The sequence below is a fragment of the Pseudonaja textilis genome, chromosome 1, assembly GCF_049901715.1.
Source record: "Pseudonaja textilis isolate UNSWEBS1 chromosome 1, rPseTex1.2, whole genome shotgun sequence".
In the NCBI taxonomy this organism is placed as follows: domain Eukaryota; kingdom Metazoa; phylum Chordata; class Lepidosauria; order Squamata; family Elapidae; genus Pseudonaja; species Pseudonaja textilis.
Genome location: NC_141990.1, coordinates 319556348 through 319580449, shown reverse-complemented (window position 1 = coordinate 319580449; position 24102 = coordinate 319556348). Strand labels below are relative to the sequence as shown.

The following is a 24102-nucleotide window of genomic DNA, read 5'->3' as shown; positions in this document are numbered from 1 at the left end:
TTAATTCTAGGTTGCTTCTCTCCTTGGTTAGTTTCCATCCATTGTTCCTTGTCTGGCCTTCAGGTGCCTTGGAAAATAGCTTGACCCCTTCCCTCCTCTCTGTGGCAGCCCCTCAAATATTGGAAGACGGCTCTCATGCCTCCTTTTCACTAGACTGGACTAAATATAAATAGCGGGACTGTCTGGGGAATTGTGGGAATTAAAGTCCACAAGTTTTAAAGTTGCCCAGTTTGGAGACTCCCGGTTCCCACCTCAACCGCCCGGCTCACCTGTTGGTGGGCGTGGAGAAGATGGCCAGCACCATCGGCCTTCCCTCGATCTCCAAAATATCTGTGACCGACTGGATGACGTTGAAGTAGAAGTGATAATCTCCTGGGACGGAGCAATTCAGACGAGCCTTGAGGAAGGACGTCCACTGCTTCTCCAAGACCCTCTGAGAGCCGCCCATGTCGTTCTTGCAAACACGAGCCACCCTGGAAACCACCATCTGCACGAGGGAGAAGAGAGAAGAGACAAACTGAGTTTCTCTGGGATTCTGTTTGAGCGGAGCCAAGAACGGGAGGGAGCGACAAGGAGGGGCCTCTTCTTCCCATCTGCTCCTTGGTCAGATGAATGGCTAGGTAGAAAGATGGATGATAGACCGATCGATAGGTAAGATAAGAGTTGAGGACGGATAAATAGAAGGAAAGACAGGTAAAGATAGATAGATGGACAAGTAGAGATGACGGATAGACAGATATTGATAAATGATAGCAGACAGAAGGACAGGCAGACAGAAAAATAATAAATAGAGATGGGTGGATGGATATAGATGGATAGATATAGATATGATGAATAGAGAGAGGGATGGATGGATAGATATAGATATGATGGATAGATGGATGGATGGATGGGTGGATGGATATAGATAGATAGATATAGATATGATGGACAGATGGATGGATAGATATAGATAGATATAGATAGATATAGATAGATATGATGGATAGATAGGTGGATGGATTGGTAGATAGATATAGACAGACAGCTAGATATAGATAGATATGATTGATAGATGGAGGGGTGGATGGATAGATAGATAGATATAGATAGATGTGATGAATAGATGGATGGATAGGTGGGTGGATGGATGGATGGATGGAGATAGATAGATAGATAGATAGACAGATATGATGAATAGATGAATAGATGGGTGGCTGGATGGAGACAGATAGATATTATGATAGATAGATAGATAGATAGATAGATAGATAGATAGATAGATAGATAGATAGATAGATATGATGAATAGATGAATAGGTGGGTGGGTGGGTGGAGATAGATAGATAGATAGATAGATAGATAGGTAGATAGATAGATACAGATTTTGCCCTTCCCCAGTTTCCTCCACAGCCAACTGAGTTGCACTCCCACTTCCTCTCAGCCGTTCATCTTCCTCCTCAGATTCAGACTCCGATAGAGGCATGACAGTGGCTCATTTAACAACCAGAGTTGGTATTCAGCCAGTTCGGACTGGTTCTGGCGTACCGCAGTGGGCACGGCTTGGTGGGCGCGGCAGGGGAAGGATAGTGTAAAATCTCCAGTCAAAGGTGGCCTTTGCCGGTTCTCCAAACTACCCAAAATTCCCGCTACCGGTTCTCCAGAACTGGTCAGAACCTGCTGAATACCAGCCTCTGGCATACTGGTAGTGGAAATTTGGACTGGTTGAACTGGCAAATACCACTTCCGGCCCTTCCAGAAGTCCCCACGCACTCCGTTTTGGCTCCCAGGTAAGTGCAGGGAGAGCTACTAGGCCCAAAATGGGGCGTGTGTGTGTGTGTGTGTGTGTGTGTGTGTGTGTGTGTGTGTGAGGCATGGCCCCCCCAGCCTGTTTTGGCTCCCAGGAGGGGTGCAGGAGGCTGAGTGCTGCCTTTCACATCCCTGGCCACGTCCGCTATAGCCACGCCGGTCATTAGGGCCGAGAACCGGTTGTTAAATTATTTGAACCCCACCACTGTTAACAACCACCCTGCTCGTCAACCGAAGTCCTCGTCGTCCTTTGTGCGTTCGTAATTCGAGGACTAGGTGTAAAGAAGCGCTCGGTCTTTAGATATGTGTAATATTTGCGTTTGGATTCCCTGCCGATTGATGAGTTTGAGTAAGATTTGCAACGCCTCAAATCAAGCATTTCATTTTTAGTGTCATCACAGCACAGCTATAATAGGAGACATAACGGAACGACATAATATATAACACGATGCAGTGTAATCTTTGATATGACAGAATAACCGATTGCGTTATATTATAATATATTCCACTGCAATCGGAATGGATGCCTCTCCAGTGAGCAAGCTACCGTTCTTCTGAAGTGGTTTTATTTATGAAAGCCGCTGAAGAAACGGAATAAATACCGTTACAATAAAAAGACAAAGAGATATAGCCAACAAAGAATAAAATGTCAGTAAATAAAAGGTTTGACAATGATCGTAAAGATGGAAATTCAGTTTTCTGTTGTACAGGGAACAACATCCCTTATATGCTGTTGAGAAATAAAAATTGAAATCTCTACAAAATCGTAAACGTGGCATTACTACGTATCACCAATCGTTTCTTTTTATGTTCTCACAAAGTTCAGGAGCAACGCAGTAATCAATCAATCAACCAACCAACCAATCAATCAGAATAGAGCTGGAAGAGACCCTGTAGGTCATCTAGTCTAACCTCCCCACCGCCCAAGCAAGAGACTTTACACCATTTCTGACAGATGGGAGTCCAGTCTCTTCTTGAAGGTCTCAAGTGATGGCGTTCCCACAACTTCCGAGGGCAACTTCTGTTCCATGGGTTGATTGTCCTCCCTGTCAGAAAGTTTCTCCTTATTTCCAGGTTGAATCTCTCCTTGTTCAGTTTCCATCCATTATTCCTTGTCTGGCCTTCGGGTGCCTTGGAAAATAGCTTGACCGCTTCCTCCTCTCTGTGGCAGCCTCTCAGATATTGGAAGACTGCTATCCTGTCTCCCCTGGTCCTTCTCTTCACTAGACTAGCCTTCAGGAAGAGACTGGACTGCCATTTGTCAGAAATGATGTAGGGTCTCCCGCTTATAAGGTCCCTTCCAACTCTGATTATCTGTTATCTATTGCAGTAAAAACACATGGAGAAAATTTATCTATGTGGCACATCATCAGTAAAAGGAAGAAGCCCTATACAGATATATCTATGTAGCCAGGACCAGTTTCTGCAACCGTTCATCACATGTTTTAGTCTCCAGTCCCCTAATCATCCTGGTTGCTCTTCTGTGCACTTTTTCTAGAGTCTCAACCTCTTTTTTATAGTGTGGTGACCAAAACTGTATGCAGTACTCTAGGTGTGGCCTTACTAAGGCTTTATAGAGAGGTATTAGTGCCTCCCTTGATCTCGATTGTATCCTTCTGTTAATGCAACTTAGGATTGCGTTAGCTTTTTTGGTGGCTGCTGCACACGGCTGGCTCCTATTTAGCTGGTTGTCCACTAAGACTCCAAGATCCCTCTCCCAGTTCCTGCTATTGAGCCTGGTTTCACCCAGTCTATATGTGTACTTTTGGTTTTTCTTGCCTAAGTGAAAACAGGCATAGGAAATGTTTACGAGTTGACAACTTCACTTTTCTCTGCACTGAATTTTATTTTGTTCAATAGTGTCCAGTGTTCAAGTCTGCCCCAACCTGTCCCAATTTTAAGCCACGTGCTGGCTGGGGAATTTGGGGAATCGAAGTCCACGTGGCTTAAAGCTGTCCACGGGGATTCAGAGGACAAGAGAAATGGTGTAGGGTCTCCTGCTTAGACGTGGGGTTGGACTAGATGGCCCACAAGGGGTCCTTTCCAACTCTGATGATCTGTAACTGTAACGGCTCAGCCACCCAGGATCTCCTGAGGACAGTGCAAAATTAGGCTGACTATCCCAACCGTTGGTCAAGCCGGTTGGACTCACCTTCTCCAAGTAGTTGAATTCCATGGCGATCTCCCGGAAGAAGAAGTAGACGTGGTTTTTCCACTCGACAGCGTGAACAAAGTAGGGTTCTAGACAGGGCGAGGGAAGAAATAGAGAAGAAGTCAAGAAGCGGGATCATCCGGAGAAGATCCGTCAGAAGTGCTGGATTCGGTGGTGCAGTGGTTAGACTGCAGTGCTGCAAACTTGTCATGCACCTGTTGGAATCTGATTCCGAGGGGGAGGACGAGCAGCTCCCAGGGAGTGGGGGTGTGGCTCCATTGGCTGTGGAAGAATCTGGGGAAGGGCAAAGTCTGGCTGGGGAGAGCAGGGGAGAGGTAGAGCAAGGTTCAGAGGAAGACCTAGGCCCACCCCATCTTCATCCTAGGGAATGCAGGGAGGAACAGAGAAGGGAGCAATGTGGGTTGCATGGCTTACGGGGGAGGAAAGGGCCCTGATTCCCTTCATTAGCTGCAGCTGGGAAGCTGGACACAGCAAATTGTGAGTTATTTGTTAATTGTCGAGGCTTATCTGGGTTCCTGGCGTCTTCCCAAATGTGTGTGTTTTATTGGCCTATCAAGTCTGCAATTCCTTCTCTTTCTCCTGCCCTGTCAAGTTAATTACTGCAGCGCGGTTTGTGTGGATTTTTTATTTACAGTTTGTATGTACTTTGTTTTCGGACTGAATTTTCTCCACTTAAAGGCTGTTCGTGGGAGTTTTTCTCCAGCTGAAGGTAACCTGGACATTAGGGGCAAAGTTGGAGGCATTAAAGGGACTCTTCTTGCTTATTTGACAGTGTTGACCTTGTGCCACGGCCCGGGTCATATAAACTACTTCTGCTGACAGCCAGCTGCCTGCAATTTGGTAGATCGAATCCCACCAGGTTCAAGGTTGACTCAGCCTACCATCCTTCAGAGATGGGTAAAATGAGGACCCAGATTGTTGTGGGCAAGAGGCTGACTCTGTAGACCACTTAGAGACACTGTGAAGTGGGATATAAGTCTAAGTGTCCTTCCTTCCTTCCTTCCTTCCTTCCTTCCTTCCTTCCTTCCTTCCTTCCTTCCCAGTTAAATGCTTCCTCTTTCTTCTTTCCTTCCATATATAAGTCTATTTGCTTTCTCCCTCTCTCTCCTTCTTTTCTTTCCTTCCTTCCTTCCTTCCTTCCTTCCTTCCTTCCTTCCTTCCTTCCTTCCTTCCTTCCTTCCTTCCCTCCCTCCCTCCCTCCCTCCCTCCCTCCCTCCCAGTTGTTAGAATGCAGTATTGCAGGTTGACTCTGCCCACTGCCAGCAGTTCGATCCTGACCGGCTCAAGGTGGACTCAGCCTTCCATCCTTCCAAGGTCGGTAAAATGAGGACCCAGATTGTTGGGGGGGCAATAGGCTGACTCTAAACTGCTTAGAGAGGTCCGTAAAGCACTGTGAAGCGATATATAAGTCTAAGTGCTATTGCTATTGCTCCACCCAATGAGGAATCACCATGGATACTGCACAAATCAAAAAGAGGGCTGTGAAAATATCGACAGACCCCTCACATCCCGGACATAAATTGTTCCAACTCCTTCCCTCAAAACGACGCTATAGAGCCCTGCACACCAGAACAACTAGACACAAAGGGAGTTTTTTCCCCGAACGCCATCACTCTGCTAAACAATTAATTCCCTCAACACTGTCCAACTTTTTACAAAGTCTGCACTACTATTACTATTAATCTTCTCATCACTCCTTATCACCCATCCCCTCCGACTTGTGACTGTATGATTGTAACTTGGTCACTTGTATCCTTACAACTTATATTGACTGTTTCCTAGTATGATTTGATTGCTTATTGTACCCTATGACTGTTATTAAGTGTTGTATCTTATGATTCTTGATTCTTGACAAATGTATCTTTTCTTTTATGGACACTGAGAGCATTTGCACCAAGACAAATTCCTTGTGTGTCCAATCACACTTGGCCAATAAAGAATTCTATTCTATTCTATTCTATTCTATTCTATTCTATTCTATTCTATTCTATTCTATTCTATTCTATTCTATTCTATTCCATTCATTCCATTCTATTCTATTCCTTCATTCCATTTTCTATTCCTTTCCTTTCCTTTCCTTTCCTTTCTTTTCTTTTTTCTTTTCCTTTCCTTTCCTTTCCTTTCCTCTCCACTCCACTCCACTTCACTCCACTCCACTCCACTCCATTCTATTTTCTATTTTCTATTCCATTCCATTCTACTTTCTATTCCATTCCATATTTTCTGTTCTATTCCATATTTTCTCTTCTCTTCTCTTCTCTTCTCTTCTCTTCCCTTCCCTTCCCTTCCCTTCCCTTCCCTTCCCTTCCCTTCTCCATTCCATTCCATTCCATTCCATTCTATTTTTCTGGCTCTCGATTACAATCCTCATGAAGGAGACCCAATTTCGTGGGGGTCTCATCAACACGAAAACATGACCACCCTCCGGTTAAAAAAAAAAACACCTTCCAATGCCAAATCAAACATCTCTTTCTTTCTTTCTTTCTTTCTTTCTTTCTTTCTTTCTTTCTTTCTTTCTTTCTTTCTTTCTTTCCTCCCCTTCTCCTCCCCTTCCCACCACATCACCCAGCTGACTCATCCCCCAGCAATATCTCGACAATATTTTCCGAGGTTTCTTGTTCTCTCTCTCTCTCTCTCTCTCTCTCTCTCACATAGGATCATGAAGGCGTTAAAAAAAAAAACTTAATTAATAGGACGAGAGTCGGTGACCAAGGGCATCAATTAGCAACATGAATGTACCCAATTGTGCAGAAACGGCGGGCACGCACGAGCCGTTCTGCTTTGTCAAGGCAGCGAGACCATTTACGGACGATCTTGCAAAAAACAGAACAAAAAAAACCCCATCCCTCCAGCTAGCGATTCCTGCGGCCGCGATTAAGTTCAGATGCTGTTATATCTCCTAAATAAACGAGAGCAAAAAAGCCTCCGGTCTTTAGGTCCCACCACGAAGGAAAGGAAGCTGGGAGAATGTGATAGACAGACGGACTTTGAGAGCTAAGAAAGAGGATTAAAGGCCGAGAGACTAAAATGTACAAAAAGGACGTTTTTGTGGGATTTGGGTAGGTTTAGTCTAGAGAAAAGGGAGGACCAGAGTGGGGTGTGTGTGTGTGTGACACGAGAGCAGGAGTCCAGTATTTGAGGGGCTGCCCCAAAGAAGAGGTCGGGGGTGGGGTGGGGGTGGGGGTGTCAATTTATTCTTCAAAGCCCCTGAGGGCAGGACAAGAAGCGACAGGTGGAAGGTAATCGAGGAGATAAATCAACCTGGAATTCAGGAGAAACTTCCTAACATGGAGAACCATCCACCCGTGGAACAGAAGTTGCCTTCGGAAGTTGTGGGAGCTTCATCATCCCTGGAGGCTTTCAAGAAGAGACTGGGCAGCCACCTGTCTGAAATGGTGTAGGGTCTCCTGCTTAGAATAGGGGGCTGGACTAGAAGACCTCCGAGGTCCCTTCCAGATCTCCTCTCCTCCATTCTATATTCTCTTCTATTTTGTTCTGTTCTCTTCTGGTCTAGTCTAAAGTATCTTCTCTTCTCTTCTCTTCTCTTCTCTTCTCTTCTCTTCTCTTCTCTTCTCTTCTCTTCTCTTCTATTCTATTCTATTCTATTCCATCCTATTCCATTCCATTCCTATTCTATTCTATTCTGCTCTATTCTATTCTGTTTTATTCTCTTTTGTTCTCTTTTCTTCTGGTCTAGTCTAAAGTATATTCTATTCTATTCTATTCTATTCTATTCTATTCTATTCTATTCTATTCTATTCCACTCCATTCCGTATATTCCATTCCATTTTTTCTACTCTACTCTATTCTTTATTCCTTATTCCATTCCATTCAATCCCTATTATTCTATTCTATTCTATTTCTATATTATCCTATATTCTATTCTATTCTATTCTATTCTATTCCACTCCATTCCATATATTCCATTCCATTTTTTCTACTATACTCTATTCTTTATTCCTTATTCCATTCCATTCTATCCCTATTATTCTATTCTATTCTATTCTATTCTATTCTATTCTATTCTATTCTATTCTATTCTATTCTATTCTATTCTATTCTCTATTCTATTTCTATATTATCCTATATTCTATTCTATTCTATTCTCTATTCTATTTCCATATTATCCTATATTCTATTCTATTCTATTCTATTCTATTCTATTCTATTCTATTCTATTCTATTCTATTCTATTCTACTCTATTATTCTATATTCTCTCCTGTTCTATTCTATTCTATTCTATTCTATTCTATTCTATTCTATTCTATTCTATTCTATTCTATTCTATTCCACTCCATTCCATATATTCCATTCCATTTTTCTACTCTACTCTATTCTTTATTCCTTATTCCATTCCATTCTATCCCTATTATTCTATTCTATTCTCTATTCTATTTCTATATTATCCTATATTCTATTCTATTCTCTATTCTATTTCTATATTATCCTATATTCTATTCTATTCTATTCTATTCTCTATTCGATTTCCATATTCTATTCTATTCTATTCTATTCTATTCTATTCTATTCTATTCTATTCTATTCTATTCCATTCCACTCCATTCTATTCTTCTTCTCACTCATGATCCCTGGCCTCCATAATCTGTCCCTGAGATTTTTTTTTTTGCCGGTTTTACAATTTTAAACACACATATGCACACAGATGTGCACGAACGCACACACGCACACACACAAACACACACACACACACTTTCTCTCTCTCTCCAAGGCAACCTTTAATATTATTCCAGAATCTTTGAATTGTCTGACTGGAAGGAACAGGAGCTAAGGCTACAATTAGCTTTTGTACATGTATATTTAGTGAATGCTGCAAGACTGGGAATAAATTAATAAAATATTAATTTGGCTTTAAATATTGCCTCTGTACTTTTTGCCTCTAGTTTTAAGATGTTTTCCTAGGGCTTCCTAATTTATTTATTTTTTTAAAAAAACAGCTTGCCTTCTCAAGGATGCTCACATTCTGTTCTGGGAGCATAAATATAGCAATTGAGAGCAAAACTCAGGTTATTTGTTTAATTTTTTTTTAAACTTTGACAGTTAAAAAAAACCTCATCTTTTTATTCCTTCAGGCATTTGAAATCTGGCTCATAAAGTTTTAGATTATCTTTTCCCAGTTTATTTGATATGCCATTTTATTTTGCAATCCTAGCCTGGGTATATTTCATTCTTTTAACTGGTTTGCGTCCTCTCCACGAAACGGTGGCGCAGAAATAGATGAGATGAAATAATTGTCTGCTCAAATTTAAGTGCCTTGAAATCTCCTCCATCAATTAAGTCCCTTTATTAGGGAAGCTTATTTTTTGTGATTTTTTGGAGTTGGGGAGTTTGCCAGATCCCTCACTGCAGTTTTTAACAACCGGATGTCTTCCAGAGACATCGGATAACAGAAGTTCGAAGCAGGGGTGGTATTCTACCTGGTCGGTCCGGTTCTACAGAACCGGTTGTTATGATTCTGCCCAATTCAGAGAACTGGCAAATTGTGCCACTGGCTGGCCCTGCCCCGCCCGCTCACTGCTTACCTGGCATATGCACTATCAAACTTGCCTGCTAAATTGCCATTTTTCCTTTTTTCCCCATGACCATCAAGTTGTTCTGCTGTGCCGGGAGATTTAAGATGAGCTAGAAAACAGGAAATCATTGGATTTCTTGCTTTCTAGCTAATCTAAAAGCAGAGCTGAACCTTCCTTAGGACTGAAGCTTCTATTTTTCAGTGCAGACTCAGATAGCAGATTGCAGAAAGGTAGATCTCTGAGTGAATCTGTGATTCTGTGAGCGACTCCATCTGCCTGCCTGCTTTGCCTGGTTTGGGGTAAAAGTTGCTCTTTTTTTAATAAAAAAATTCAATATTTACATAAATATTTATAATATTTACATATAAGCCCAGCCAGTCATGTGGCTACCAAGTCACCCCCAGTCAGCAAGCCACGCCCACCAAGTCACATGACCAAGCCACATCCGCAGAAGCGGTTGTTAAGAAATTTCAATCCCAACCCTGGTTTGAAGGGACCTTGGGAGGTTTTCTAGTCCAACCACCTACTTAAGCAGGAGACCGTATAGGGCCTAGATACCATTTCAGAAAAAAATAGTTGGCTTAAAAAAAAAAAACCCCAGTGTTTTGGGAAAGAGATTGTTGTGCCTCTCATTTTCACTCATTTCCGCCACCTCAATACCATCCGCGCCCCGTGTTCCTTTACCTTTAAACCACTTGGAGTCATGCTTCACCGTGCGCAGGGTGGGGTTGTCTCCCAGGCTGCGGTAAATCACCGCGTCGATGGCCAGGAAGTCGGTCACCGTGGCTGTGAACAGCATCCCTCCTACCCAGACGAGAGAGGGAAAAAAAAGAAGGAAAGAAAGACAAGAAAAGTGCTGAAGAAGTTATGACGAGTCAAAAATAGGAAAGAGTTGAGAGTGGCGCCGTGGTGTAGAGCAGAGGTGGTATTCAGCCGGTTCTGACCGGTTCTGGAGAACCGGTAGTGGAAATTTTGAGTAGTTCGGAGAACCGGCAAATCCCGCCTCTGACTGGCCCCGCCCCCATCTCTTCTCCGCCTCCCATTGAATCCCAGCTGATTGGCTGGGTCTCCTTTGGTTGCCCTGCACAGGAGATTGGAGCTGGAAAGCAGGTTAGTGGGGTGAGGAGGGGTTGGAGATTTTGCAGTAATCTTCCCCTGCCACGCCCACCAAGCCGTGCCATGCCCACAGAACCGGTAATATATTTTTTTTAAAAAGATTTTTTTTTTTTTGGAGAAATATACAAACAAAACTTAAAACCATCTTCCAGTTACATGCATACAGTGTGTCGGTAAGTGATAATTTTTTTGTGCATCCTCTCCATAGTCCTCACCTACAATTGGTATAAATTCTCATATTATCAATCTAATATATATGTATATACATTATTATCATTGTTAATCATTTACTTGGCTAAACTATTATTCCTTCATTTTATATGATATTCAAAATGTTAAATTAATTTATCATACAACAATTCATATGATCATCCTAAATCCATCCAATAGTAATACATCTTTATATTATATTCTGTATAATTCTATTATCCCTATATTGTAAAATTCTCTAACGTATTTCCATAATTTGTTTTCTAACCATTGATAAAATAAATCCCATATCTTATAAATTTGCTTATCTTCTTGTTTTCTGATTTCAAATGTCAATTTACTCATTTCAGTACATTCCAATATTTTCTTAATAGTTTCCTCCTGCGATGGTATTTTCTCATTTTCCCAATTTTTAGCAAATACAATTCTAGCCACTGTTAAAATATTTACAATCAATATTTCAATTCCCTCCTGTATATTTCCAATAAAATCCCCCCCCCAAAAAAATATCTCTGGTTTGAAGTCTACGTGTTTCTTTGTCATTTTTTGCAACCATGTGTGGATTTTAGTCCAATATCTTTTAGCTTCTGCACATGTTCACATATGGTAATATGAACCCAGTATCTAATGACATTTCCAAAAGAACCGGTAATAAAAATTTTTTGAATCCCACCACTGGGTTAGAGTGCAGTACTGCAGGCTATTTCTGCTGACTGCTGGCTGCCTGCAATTTGGCAGTTCAATTCTGACCAGGCTCAAGGTTGACTCAGCCTTCTGTCCTTCCGAGGCTGATAAAATGAGGACCCAGATTGTTGGGGGCAATAGGCTGTCTCAGCAAACCACTTAGAGAGGGCTGTAGAAGCACCGTGAAGCGGTATATAAGTCTAAGGGCTATTGCTAAGTGCTCTTTGTGGCTCAGGGTTGAACCGTGGGGTCCTTGGTGCTCTCTGAGCTGGGTGGTTTTCTTGCAGACATTTCATGACCCAGCTAGGTAACGTCATCGGTGCTCGAAGGGAGCGGGGTTTGCGGAAAGGAGGAGGGGGTGGACCTTGGTGATTTTTGAGCTCGATTATTTTCTTGCAGGACTCAGCTAAGGAGTATCATAAGTGCTAGAAGGTATTGTTTGCAGAGAGAGAGAGGAGGGCAGGAGGGAGAGAAGGAGAAGGGGGAGGGGGAGGAGGGAAGGGGGAGAAGGAGAGGAAGGGGGAGGAAGAGAAGTGGGAGGGGTTGGAGATAGGTAGGAGGAGGAGGGGGAAGATAAAGGAGAAGAGGAGGAGGAGAAGGGGAGGATAAAGGAGAAGGGGAGGAAGAGGGAAGGAGGAGGAGAGAAGGGGAAAAGGAAGGGAGGAAAAGAAGAAGGGAGAAGAGGTGAAGGAGGAGAGGTAGGAGGGGGAGGGGAGGGAGAGAAGAAGTGGGGAGGTGGAAGAAGTCATTCGGGACCCTCCAGGAGCCAAATCAGGCATTTGGGGGCATCCTTTCCAACTCAACCAGTGTTATTAAAAGGTAGACAAAAGATATATCCAGCAGGCCTTCCTAAGCCATTGCAGGAAGATTTCTTCTGATTTCTTGGGGGGATGGAAAGTGTACCACTTGGAGATCTTCGGAAGAGAGGTGGGAGGTAGGAAGAATTTTCATTTCCATTCTTGACGCAGTGAGAAAAACAACAATGACCACCCACCTGCGCCTCCCTCCCAGCGCACTGACCTGTAAAGAGGCCAACGTTGGCGTGCTTGGGATCGTAAGGGCACCGGGCCATGCCGCTGATATTGTCCCCCATCGGTTCTAGGTAGTCCATCTGTTGGGAAGAGAACGGGTTAAGACTGACCTGGAACCCCAACCCAGGAGAGACCAGGACTGGCTTAGCTCTGGGGCAGAAATGGTGTAGAGCCATGATGGTGAACCTATGGCACGCGTGGCACAGGTGGCACACGGAGCCGTTTGTGTCGGCACACGAGCCGCGGGCAAACTTAACTCACTGCACATGCGCGTGCCTCACAGCTGATTTTCGGCCGGTTTGAGGCCTTTTTCGGCCTCCCAAAGGCTTGAGGGAGGCTTCTGCAGGCTTCTGCAGCCTGTGCAGGCCGAAAACTAGCCCCGTTTTTTTCACTTCCTGTTTTTCCAAAAATACCAGAAGTGACGAAAATGTGTCTAATTTTTGGCCTGCAAAGCCTGCAGAAGCCTTCCTCAAGCCTCCAGGAGGCCAAAAAAAGGCCTCAAACCGGCCCAAAATCAGCTGGGAGGCGCAGTGCAGGTAAGCGGGCGGCGGGGGCAGGGAATTACGTGTGCATGCGCAGTGGGCATGGGGGGCCCCCACATTGCCTCCTGGGTGCTGGCACATGTGTGCGCAAGCAATTTTTGGCACAGGAGCCCCGAAAGGTTAGCCACCACTGGTGTAGAGTCTCCTGCTTAGGCAGGGGGTTGGACTAGATGACCTACAAGGTCCCTTCCAACTCTGATTATCTGTTATCTGTACAAAACCCTAAGCTTACAAACCTCAAGCAGCGGACTCGGGAGGCACAGGTAGGTCAAAAAAGTCAAGATGGCGGCCACGGGGCAATGACTGAAGCTCTTCTTGTTTTTTTGTTTTGTTTTAAATGTGCATCACGCCACTGTGGCTGACGTCCTGATTATTCGCCCCATAATCTTGCAGACACTCCTGGGTACCGTACAGGGAACTATTTAGGGAACCATGCAACCTCTACAGGCAATTCCTCGACTTACAACTCTTGGTTTCAGTGAACCTTTGAAGTCGCGAAAAAAAAAAGCTGAAAAAAAGTGATTTATGACCAGTTTTCACTTTTGAGACCGTCGTCGCTTCAAACAGTCCCTAAAATGAATGGCTATAAGTCCAGGAGGTACCTGCGCCCACCTGGAATAAATTGCATCCAGTTTGGGTCGCCACGTTTTGAAAAAAAAGATGTCGAGACTTTGGAAAAAGGGCAGAGAAGAGCAACTAAGAGGATTAGGGGACTGGAGGCTAAAATATATGAAGAACGGTTGCAGAAATTGGGCATGTCTAGTTTAATGAAAAGAGGAAACTAGGGGAGACATGATAGCAGCGTGCCAGTATTTGAGGGGCTGACTCTAATTGTATAGAGTCTGCTCCTTGGGCCGTGGGATGGTCTAGAAGACCTCCAAGGGTCTCTTCCGTGTTGGCAAACCTATGCCACGCATGCCGGAAGTGGCATGTAGAGCCATTCCCTCTGGGCGTGCTAGCCATTGCCTGTTGCTCTTCCAGGTTCCAGTGCGCATGCTGGTCTTTATGCACGCGGGAGCACCGGAGGAGCAGCTCCCGGAGTGCATGGGTGCGCTGGGGCAGTTGGTCTTTGCGCACGCATGTGCGTTAGAGACTGGAAGACCAGGTGGCTGGCACGTATGCGTGTGCCGGGAAAGCTAAGCACGCAGGTGTCAAGGAGCTGCTGTCAGGTTTCCAAGGGATAAAATCCCCTTTCCGGTTTCTGGCGCAGGTGCGCGCTCCCGTTTCGGCACTCGGCGCTGAAAAGGTTGGCCGCCACTGCCTATACCATCTCGGTCAAGTGGCTGTCCGGTCTCTTCTTAAAAACCTCCGGTGATGAAGCTGACACAAACTTCTGGAGGCAAGGAGTTCCTCTGGTTAATTAATAGAATAAGAGAGTTGGAAAGGGGACCTTGGAGGTCTTCTAGTCCAACCTCCTGCTGTTAGGAAGTTTCGGAGAATTAACCAGCGAGGGAACGATTAGCCAGTGGAACCGCCGGCCACCAGAAGTTGTGGCTGCTCCATCACTGGAGGTTTTTAAGAAGAGTCTGGACCGCCGGTTGTCTGGAATGGTGTAAGGTCCCTTGCTTGAGCAGGGGGTTAGACTAGAAGACCTTCCAAGGCCCCTTTGAACTCTGTTATTCTGTTAATTCAGAGAGACAGACAGACAGACAGAGATAGGGATGGACAGAAGGAAAGAGGGATGGAAGGAAAGAGAGATGGAAGAAAAGGAAGGAAGGAAGACGATTTGGATAGGGGGTTGGACTAGAAGACCTCCAAGGCCCCTTCCAACTCTGTTATTCTGTTAATTCAGACAGACAGAGATAGGGATGGACAGAACGGAAGAGGGAAGGAAGGAAGGAAAATGAAAGAAAAGGAAGGAAGGAAGGAAGATGGTTTGGATAGGTGGTTGGACTAGGCCAGGGATCGCCAACCTTTTGGACCTCAGGGACCACCAAACTCATCATTTTAAATCCCGCGGACCAGAGACCCTGGGGAAATCCCCCCAAAAAGTCTGCAGGAAAATTCTCCACCCCGTTTTCCTACCGATCGATCGTTCTTTATTTGGGATCGCAGGATATCGTCTCCAGCTCCATTCTCAGGGAGCGGGGAGAGAGAGAGACTTTTGGCTTCATGCAAGGAAAACAGCAGAAGCAGCCGAAGTCTTTCTTTCTCTCCCCCCAAACTCCGCCAGAAATGAGTCTTTGCAGCCTCTTGGAGCAGGAGGCCTTGCAGGGTCCCAAAGACTCATTTCTGGTGGAGTTTCGGGGAGAGAAAGAAAGACTTTGGCTGCTTTCCTTGCGTGCAGCCGAAAGCAGAAGAAGGAAGAAGCGGAAAGAAGCAGCCCGGTGGCCAGGCCAGGCGCGTGGGGCGAGTGGGACAAGTTCCCCCCCCCTCCACCCTTTCCCCCCTCCCCTCACTCCCTTGTGTTGGTCACAATGCAAGCGACGCAAGCCTTGTGTTCCCGTGGGCCACGTGGGCAGCGATCCCGCACAGCCTGGATGAATTGCTTTGGGCGGGGGGGACATTTCTCTGCGGACCACCAAAATTTTCTCGCAGACCACCAGTGGTCCCCGGCCAACCGGTTGGCAAACCACCGGAAATAGCTGACTTACAAGATCCCTTCCAACTCTGTTAATTCAGACTGACAGATAAGAGATACGGTTGGACAGAAGGAAAGAGGGACAGAAGGAAGACGGTTTTGGAGAGGGGGGTGGGCTGGAAGACCTTACAAGGCCCCTTACAGCTCTATTCCGATGGATTGATTGTACTTGTCAGTTGGGAAGTGATGCAGTGGAAGCTCAGTGAACGGCATCAGGTACTCACACTGTAATCGGAGCAAACGGGGTTGAAGGCATTCGTCCCACACACAAAGAGCACGTTGTTGTTGCGGAGAAGCAGCACTTTGATAAAATTCCGGCATTCTGCCTGAGGAAGGAAAATATATTCTATCTATATAAAAACGAAAGACCACTCACGCATCATCACAAAATCTCCAGAACCATAAAGCCTACAAACTTGAAAGTTGCAATGTATGTATGTTCCTCTTGGCTTTTAGGTGCTCGCTGAGAAAGGATTTTTCGAAATTTTTCGAAATGACCATCAGAGTATTTCCTATATTATTATTATTATTATTATTATTATTATTATTATTATTATTATTATTATTATTATTATTATTATTATTAACACGCTCCGATGCTAAGGAGTTCTACTCCCCCTCCCCACCTGAAAAGAAATCTCTTCCAAAGGCAAAACACAAGCAGAGGAGAGGAGTTTTGGTTTCAGTTTCACAGCACCAAGCAGCTTTAGTACAGAACAGTTGAGCTAAGTCACGCCCAGGCTCTTTGCTGTCTCTTTCTTGCTCACACAGCAAATACTGTTTCAGTTTCTAAACAGCCCTCAACTCTCTCACACACTGATAGGATACTAGCCAGATGAATACTGATGGATGCTGGTAGGCGGAGGCAGAATATTTTCCCCCTTATTTTCCTCCCCCAAAACTAAGCCCCACGACATAGTTTTGTAGTAGCAAAACTTGAGCTAGTGTGTGTTGTGTGTATGTGTATGTGTGTGTATATGCATGTATGTGTGTGTGTTTATGTGTGTATGTATACATACATACATACATACATACACATACATACATACGTCTAGGTGTGTTTGGGTCTTTTCCCGTGTAAGATTAAGAGTATCTTGGCGACGTTTCGGCGAGGTCCCACTCGCCATCTTCAGGCTGGTGCTTTCGGCTTCGTGCCAGTGCAAGCAGTGTGTGATCGGAGCTGCCGTTTCTCTATAAATACTGGTGGTGGGGGCTGGTGTGCTGGGCTGGTTGGCTGCGCTGCTGCCTCTTGATTGGTTGATGGAGTTGATGTTGGTATAATGGGCTGTGTGATGGCCTTGTGAGTTCTGTTGTGGAGATATCCTGGATCTTGTGCTGTAATCTCCTGGGTCGCTTGTGTTGTAGTGATCTTTTTTCCATTAGCCTTTCGTGTTTTAACGGCTTGGATAATGGGTTGTGTGATGGGCTTGCGAGTTCTTTTGTTGCGGTATCCCCAAATATACAGAAGCCTGATGATGGCAGATGAGATTCTGCCGAAACATTGCTACAACTTTAAAAGCACAACTACAATGACGTGGGAAAATACCCGAACAAAGCTGAATGCCATACATACATACATACATATATATTTGTTTTCTTAAGTTTTCGCAGATATATACATACATACATACATACATATATATATTTCTTAAGTTTTCGTGGGTACTTACATGTACGGTATTCAACTTTGTTCAGGTATTTTCCCATGTCATTATAGTTGTGCTTTTAATGTAGTAGCGATGTTTTGGCAGAATCTCATCTGCCATCATCAGGCTTCTGTATTGTGTTTGTCGGTGAGTCAGGCTTGCCAATGGACTTTGCTCGTCAGGAGGTCACAAAAGGAGAACCAGGAGATTCCAGGACGCTGCAGCCATCGTAAATACGAGTCAGTTGCCAAGTGCCTGAATTTTGATCACATGACCATGGGGATACAGCGACGGTCATTAAGCATGAAAAACGGTCATAAGTCACTTTTTTCAGGGCCGTTGTAACTTGGAACAGTCACTGAACGAACTGCTGTAAGTTGGGGGACTACGGTAGCATTTCTGGAACAACAAACCTATTGAATCGGTAAACCCAAAATCAAGATTTCGTTTTTTTTTTCCTCCCCATCTCAAGCACAAAGTCCAGCAATGGTTTCCGAGTGGAAACAACATTAATTCTGTTTTTTTCCTAACTCCATTAACTTTTGCACCCAGTCATCCACTGTGGCCATCAATCCTTCCATTTTTGTGCATAAAGTACAACCTCGACGTACGACCGCAATGGAGGCCAAAATTTCTGTTGCTATTGTGACCCGCCAGTGGCAAGCGGAGCTGGCAGCAGATTCAGACAGTGAGGAGGTTGGGGAGGAACACGGGCCCGTCCTGGAGTCTGGAGAAGGCTCGGACGAGGGCTCTGCGTCGGAGGCAGAGATGGGGCCAGGGCCCTCCGACAGTGATCAGCTGCCTTCAGAATCAGACATCAGTGAGGCTGAAGAGCAGCTGGAGCCTGTTCCCAGTGTGCGCATGCACAGAGTTGCCAGGAGAAGGGAGCAGCTAAGGAACAAGGGTCGACTCGGGAGTCAAGTCACAGGTGGACGGAGAATGACCCCTCCCATAGTGAATAAAAGAGGAGCAAAAGGGGATGGAGTTTTGCAGGAGACAATTAGTTCATTTGGGTGAAGATCTGCATTCAGCCAATTATTGCCTGCTACAGTGTGGCATCTGAAAGATATCGGCCTGGCAACTCTCCAAGCCTGATAAAGGTCTGTAGTTGTGAAATTTCTTGAAAGACGGTTGGCCGGGACGTTGCTGGAGAGGAATTCACTGTAAACTAAATAAAAGGGGTTTATCGGGTCGAGGAGTCGGCTTCGTGCTGTGGGGGAAGCCTAGGTCAGAACTGTTGCTAAGCGAGACAACTGTTAAGTGAGTTTTGCCCCGTTTTTAATGACCCGTCTCGCCACAGCTGTTGAGTAAATTGCTGCAGCCGTTAAGTCAGGAACACGGTTGTTAAGTGAATTGGGCTTCCCCTTTGACTTGGCTCGTCAAAAGGTCGCAAAAGGGGGTCGTGTGACCCCCCGGGACCCTACGACCCGTCGTAAACGTGAGTCAGTTGCCAAGCAATTGCCTTTTGATCGCGCGATCACGGGGATGCTGCCAACGGTCACCAAGTGTGAAAAACGGTCCTTTTCTTTTCCACCCAGTGTCTTTCTAATTGCAGTCACAAAAACGAACCGTCGTAAGTCGAGGATCACCTCTCCTCGGATGTTTTGAGCCTTGCACGATTATTCAGGCTGGTGCTGTAGCTGTTGGTACACGATGTCCTTCAACAATCACACTTCAATCCTCCCCTCCTTCTGTTAAGAAACACGCCCGTTGTTTTGCAAATCAGGTTGTTCTTCTCGTTCCAGGCTGGGAAAACGATGTTATTTTGGACCGGCAGCTTCTCGTCTTCGTCTCGCAAACGAGGCTTTTGTGCTTTTTTTTTTTTTTTCCTGGAGATAATATTCATTGTCCTTTAGCTTCTGTAACCCAGCACCTCTCTCTCCCACCCACCCGTTTTCTTCTCCCCGGTTTCTATGGTTGCAGAACGAGGCCGGAGAAAAAGAGAGAGAGAGAGAAAAAAAAATAGACATTCTTTGGGGGAAAAAATAATAATAATAGACATACAGGCACAAAGAGTGTGTTACTTCCACCATTCCTTCCTTCTCAATGTCGGTTTTTTCACCGTTGTGTGTGTGTGTTTTAAGAAAAGCTTCATGTTTCGGCCGATGGGGGGAGATTGAAAAAGGACTATTTTATAGAATATTATTCTTTCTTGGCCAAGTGTGATTGGACACACAAGGAATGTATGTATCCTGGTGCAAATGTTCTCAGCGTACATAAAAGAAAAGGTACATTCGTCAAGAATCATCAGGTACAACACTTAATGATAGTCACAGGGTACAATAAGCCACCAAATCATACTAGGAAACAGTCGATATAAATCGTAAGGATACAAGCGACAAAGTTACAGTCATACAAGTGGGAGGGGATGGGTGATAAGGAGTGATGAGAAGATTAACAGTAATAGTAGTGCAGACTTTGTAAATAGTTGGACAGTGTTGAGGGAATTATTTGTTTAGCAGAGTGACGGCATTTGAGAAAAAACTGTCCTTGTGTCTAGTTGTTCTGGTGTGCAGGGCTCCATAGCATCGTTTTGAGGGAAGGAGTTGGAACAGTTTATGTCCGGGATGTGAGGGGTCTGTAGATATTTTCACAGCCCTCTTTTTGACTCTTGCAGGATACAGGTCCTCCATGGAAGACAGGTTGGCAGCCATTGTTTTTTCTACAATCCTAATTCCTCTCCGAAGTCTGTGTCTGCCCTGTTGGGTTGCAGAACCAAACTAGACAGTGTGGATCAGCACCTCCTCGGGCAGTTTGAGCTTCCTGAGTTGGCGCAGGAAGAATATTCTTTGTTGTGCTTTTTTGATGGCTTTTTTTTGATGTTAGCTGTCTATTTTAAGTCATGTGATATAATAGAACCTAGAAATTTGACGATCTCTATTGTTGATGCTGTGTTGTCTAGTAAGAGGTGGTAGCATGGGGAGGTTTTCTTCTAAAGTCTACCACCATTTCTACAGTTTTGAGTGTGTTCAGTTCCGGATTGTTCCGGTAAACTCACCAATATCTCCTGAAACCAGAAAAAAAGGAAGCTGGAAATTGATTCCAATGCTCCAAAAATGAATATCCGGAGGTTGGAAGCTGTCTTTGGACACAGTCATAGAACATAAACATCACAGAACCGGAAGGGAACCTCGGAGGTCTTGTAGTCCAACCCTCTCTGCTCCAAGCGGGAGACCGTATCCCATCCAATGGTTCCACACTCGGTTCTTGAAAGCCTCCAGTCACGGGGAAGCCATAACTTCTGGTGGCAAGCCGCCCCATTGATTCATTCTCCTCAGGGTCAGGAAATTTCTTTTTAATTCTGGGTTGCTTCTCTCCTTCATTCAGTTCCACCCATGGCTTCGTGTCTTGTTTTCTGGGGCTTTGGAGAATAGCTTGACCCCCACTCTTCCTTGGTGGGGCAGACCCTCAAATATTGGAAGACTGCTAGCTATCATGTCACCCTTAGCCCTTCTTCTCACGACACTAAACGTAGCAAATTCCTGCAACTGTCCTTCGTAGGTTTTAGGCCTCCAGCCTCCTAATCCTCTTGGTTGCTCTTCTCTGCACCCTTTCTTGAGTCTCAACATCTTTTGTGTATCCTGGTGACAGGATTTCAGAATGGGCGCAGAATAACACAATTGGAAGGCACCTGTAAGGTCTTCTAGTCCATACTAGATATACAGGAGACCATATATCATTCCAGACAAGGTTTTAATCCCGGCTAAGAAGTCTTCCATGTCGGAGCGCCCACAACTTCCAGAGGTGTTAGGTGACTTACATTCCTGATTAATTGTCCTCACTATTAGGAAATTCCTCCTTAGTTCTAATTGCTTCTCTCCTTAATTGGTTTCCATCCGTTGCTTCTTGTCCTTCCCTCTGGGGCTTTGGAGAATAGCTTGACTCCCTCTTCTTTGGGGCAGCCCCTGAGATATTGGAAGGCTGCTCTCATGTCACTCCTGGTCCTTCTCTCCGCTAGACTAGCCAAACCCAATTCCTGCAACCGTTCTTCCTATGTTTTAGTCTCCAGCCCTCTGAACCCACCTGTCTGATCTTGATGAGTATAAATCGCTGGGATTTGACAGATTACATCCAGGGGTGGGATTCAAAAAATTCCCAGTAACCGGTTCGTTGCCTGGTTGTTGGGTGGGCGTGGTTATGGTGGGGGGTGGTGTTAGGAATATAAGTCACCTCAGGTATATGGGTTAGAAATATATATAAACCAGGATAAACATTTTAAAATTGTATCTTTAAGAAAATGCAAAAGTGTAATTGGGTGTGGTTTCTCAAACGGCCATAAGATGGAGCTAGAAACCTGGGCTGTTTCAGTCTTAGTCTCAGAAGAGAGTGTGTCTGAGTGAGTATCTCTGTTTCCTTCTGTTGGAAAGTATTGCCGTTGCTCCATTTCTTCTAATTGACTGATATTACTGGATTTAATGTAAGTCTGATACTGAACTGTTTTTGACACTGGAATTTGATATTTGGATTATCCCTGGATTGAAAACTGATTGATTTTACCTATGAATCACTTTGGATTGCTTATTTTGGACTTTGCTTAAACCTTTCTGGAAGTAAAAACCTACATTTACTGTACAGTATATCTGTGTGCTCTGTGTGTATTGTTCCAACACAACTCTCTATACGTCTCCCTGTATGCAGTCATTCTCCTAACAGGGAATTACCTCAGCAGGTGGCCTACCAGAACTTCCTGTATCCAGCTTCCGGTGGGCCTCCAGAACCCAGGGGTGGCCATTTTCATCCTCCCAAGGGTCTGGAGGCCTTCCCTGGGCCTCTGGGAGGGCGAAAATATCCTCCCATAGACTCTGGAAGTCCTCTGGAAGCCGGAAACAGGCCTGTTTCCGGACTTCCGGAAGGCCCTTTTTTCCCCCTCCCAGAGACTCCGCGGAGACTCTCTACTTACCTGCATTGAAAATGGGCTGCGTGGAGACTTCTGGGAGGGGAGGGGCGGCACCAGCTGGTCAGTTGAAATATCTGTTTGGATGTAATTTTAACATCCGGTTCTCCTGAACCAGTCCGAACCAGTAGAATCCCACCTCTGATTACATCCCAGGCTCCTGGCTTGAGCAGCGGGTTGGACTAGATGACCTACAAGGTCCCTTCCCACTCTGTTATTCTATTCCAAATTGGACCGTCTAGTGCAGCATTAAGCGCCATTTTTGTGTGTGTCTGTGATCATGATGCTATTCTTCAGGGGTGGGATTCTAACCAGTTTCCCTACCGGTTTGGCGGATTGCGCACTTTGCGCGCGCTCAGCTTTCCAAACACCAGCTGAGGCTCTGCCCGCGTCCATCAGCTGAGATGATAAAGAACAGAAAAGCACATGGCTGATCCTCCACTCTTCCCTTTTTTCTCCTCTCAGCTGATCATCGGAGACTTTTTTTTTAAAAAAAAACTACCGAGTTCCGCCCAACTGGTAGCCATTTTTGCTCCCGGTTTGGTCAAACGGGGCTGAACCGGTAGCGTTTCACCATGGCTATCCTTCGGTTGACCGCATTAGCCAGACTGGATCTCTTGTGTTCTACAAGGTCCCCCTGAAGCGATCTGCCTCATCCGAATCCCCAATCCAGAATGCTCCTGGTATCAGGACTCCAACATGCACCTCCATTCACACCACAAGTCTCTATCCCCATCTCTCCGAGTAAAAAAGATGGATTTATTAGGAGTTGACATGTCGGCGTTTCCTGGTTGCAGCCGACTCTAAGACCCATCATTCATTTCCTCCTTGACCCTGGTCTTCTCCCCACCCCCTGGATGTATATTCTCCAATAGGACACATCCATAGCCAAGAGTCATCAATCATGCGCTCCAGTAATACTCTTGTTGCACCAACAGTTTAGTTTAGTTTATTGTCCCTGCATCTCATACAACAAAATCAAACGCCACCTTCAGTGCGCATCATGACCATGAAAATAAAACACAAACACACCTCCTTCACACACCTCACATTGAATTGAAAACCCACCACACCACACCAACAGTAGCAGAATTCAACAGAGCTGCTGCCCTGGGATAGAAGCTGTTTTGCAGCCCATTTGTCCTTGTTTTTAATTATCCGGTACCGTCTGCCAGATGGTAATAGTTAAAAAAAAAAAGGGTGCCCAGGATGAAATGGATCTTTAAGGATGTTTTGAGCTTTGTTAAGGCAGCGGGAGCTAGAAAGCTCTTCCAAAGAGGGGAGAGGGCAACCAATTGATCCTCCGGGCAATGATGTTAACCCTCTGGAGCACCGTCCTATCTGCCCCTGTGCAATGGGCAAAATGGACACAGGTGCAGTAAGTTAAGATACTCTCTACGGTGCAGCGGTAGAAGGCTGCCAAGGCGATTATCTGAGGCACTTAAGGAATGCACTGCTTTCCTCTCGCTCCCTTTTCTGCTGGCAACTAAAAAAAACCAAAGGCGTATTTTTCAGTTGACACACGGTCTTCGTTCCAAAGCCCGCTCGCTTTTTGCCTCCGAAAACGATTCCCAACTCCCTATCCCAATCCCATCACCTCTTCAGGGACGCCGAGAGATTAGCCTTGCTGCCGGTCGCCTCCCTGTGCGAGTCTCATTTCTGGCCTCTGTACCTTCCGAACACAACCACTTTCATGCTCTACAAATCACCTCTTCTCCAGGTGTGGGAAGCAACAGCGCACGAGCCGCGATCACGGCCCTGGTTTTTCCCCCAGTGCAAATTCAATTAGGAACCACCAGTGCCCGTTTTCTACAACAAAACCTCTAATCCCCCGCCTTTTCTCTTGGTAGAAGGGGGACCCTTCTCTGCTGGTGGCAAGCGAGGTGGTCTCTGAGAGTCACCCCT

The 24102-nt window shown here is 45.2% G+C and overlaps 1 protein-coding gene across 1 annotated transcript in view; it reads right to left on the bottom strand.

The window, feature by feature from the left end:
- SEMA6B (semaphorin 6B) overlaps positions 1–24102 on the bottom strand; it is a 212435-nt gene that overhangs the window by 30539 nt on the left and 157794 nt on the right. The window contains exons 6-10 of the mRNA XM_087922625.1: positions 15882–15983; positions 12524–12614; positions 10178–10297; positions 3941–4029; positions 270–487 (exon numbers count right to left, since the gene is read on the bottom strand). Coding sequence (XP_087778751.1) covers positions 270–487; positions 3941–4029; positions 10178–10297; positions 12524–12614; positions 15882–15983 — 620 coding nt within the window. The remainder of the gene's footprint in view (positions 1–269; positions 488–3940; positions 4030–10177; positions 10298–12523; positions 12615–15881; positions 15984–24102) is intronic.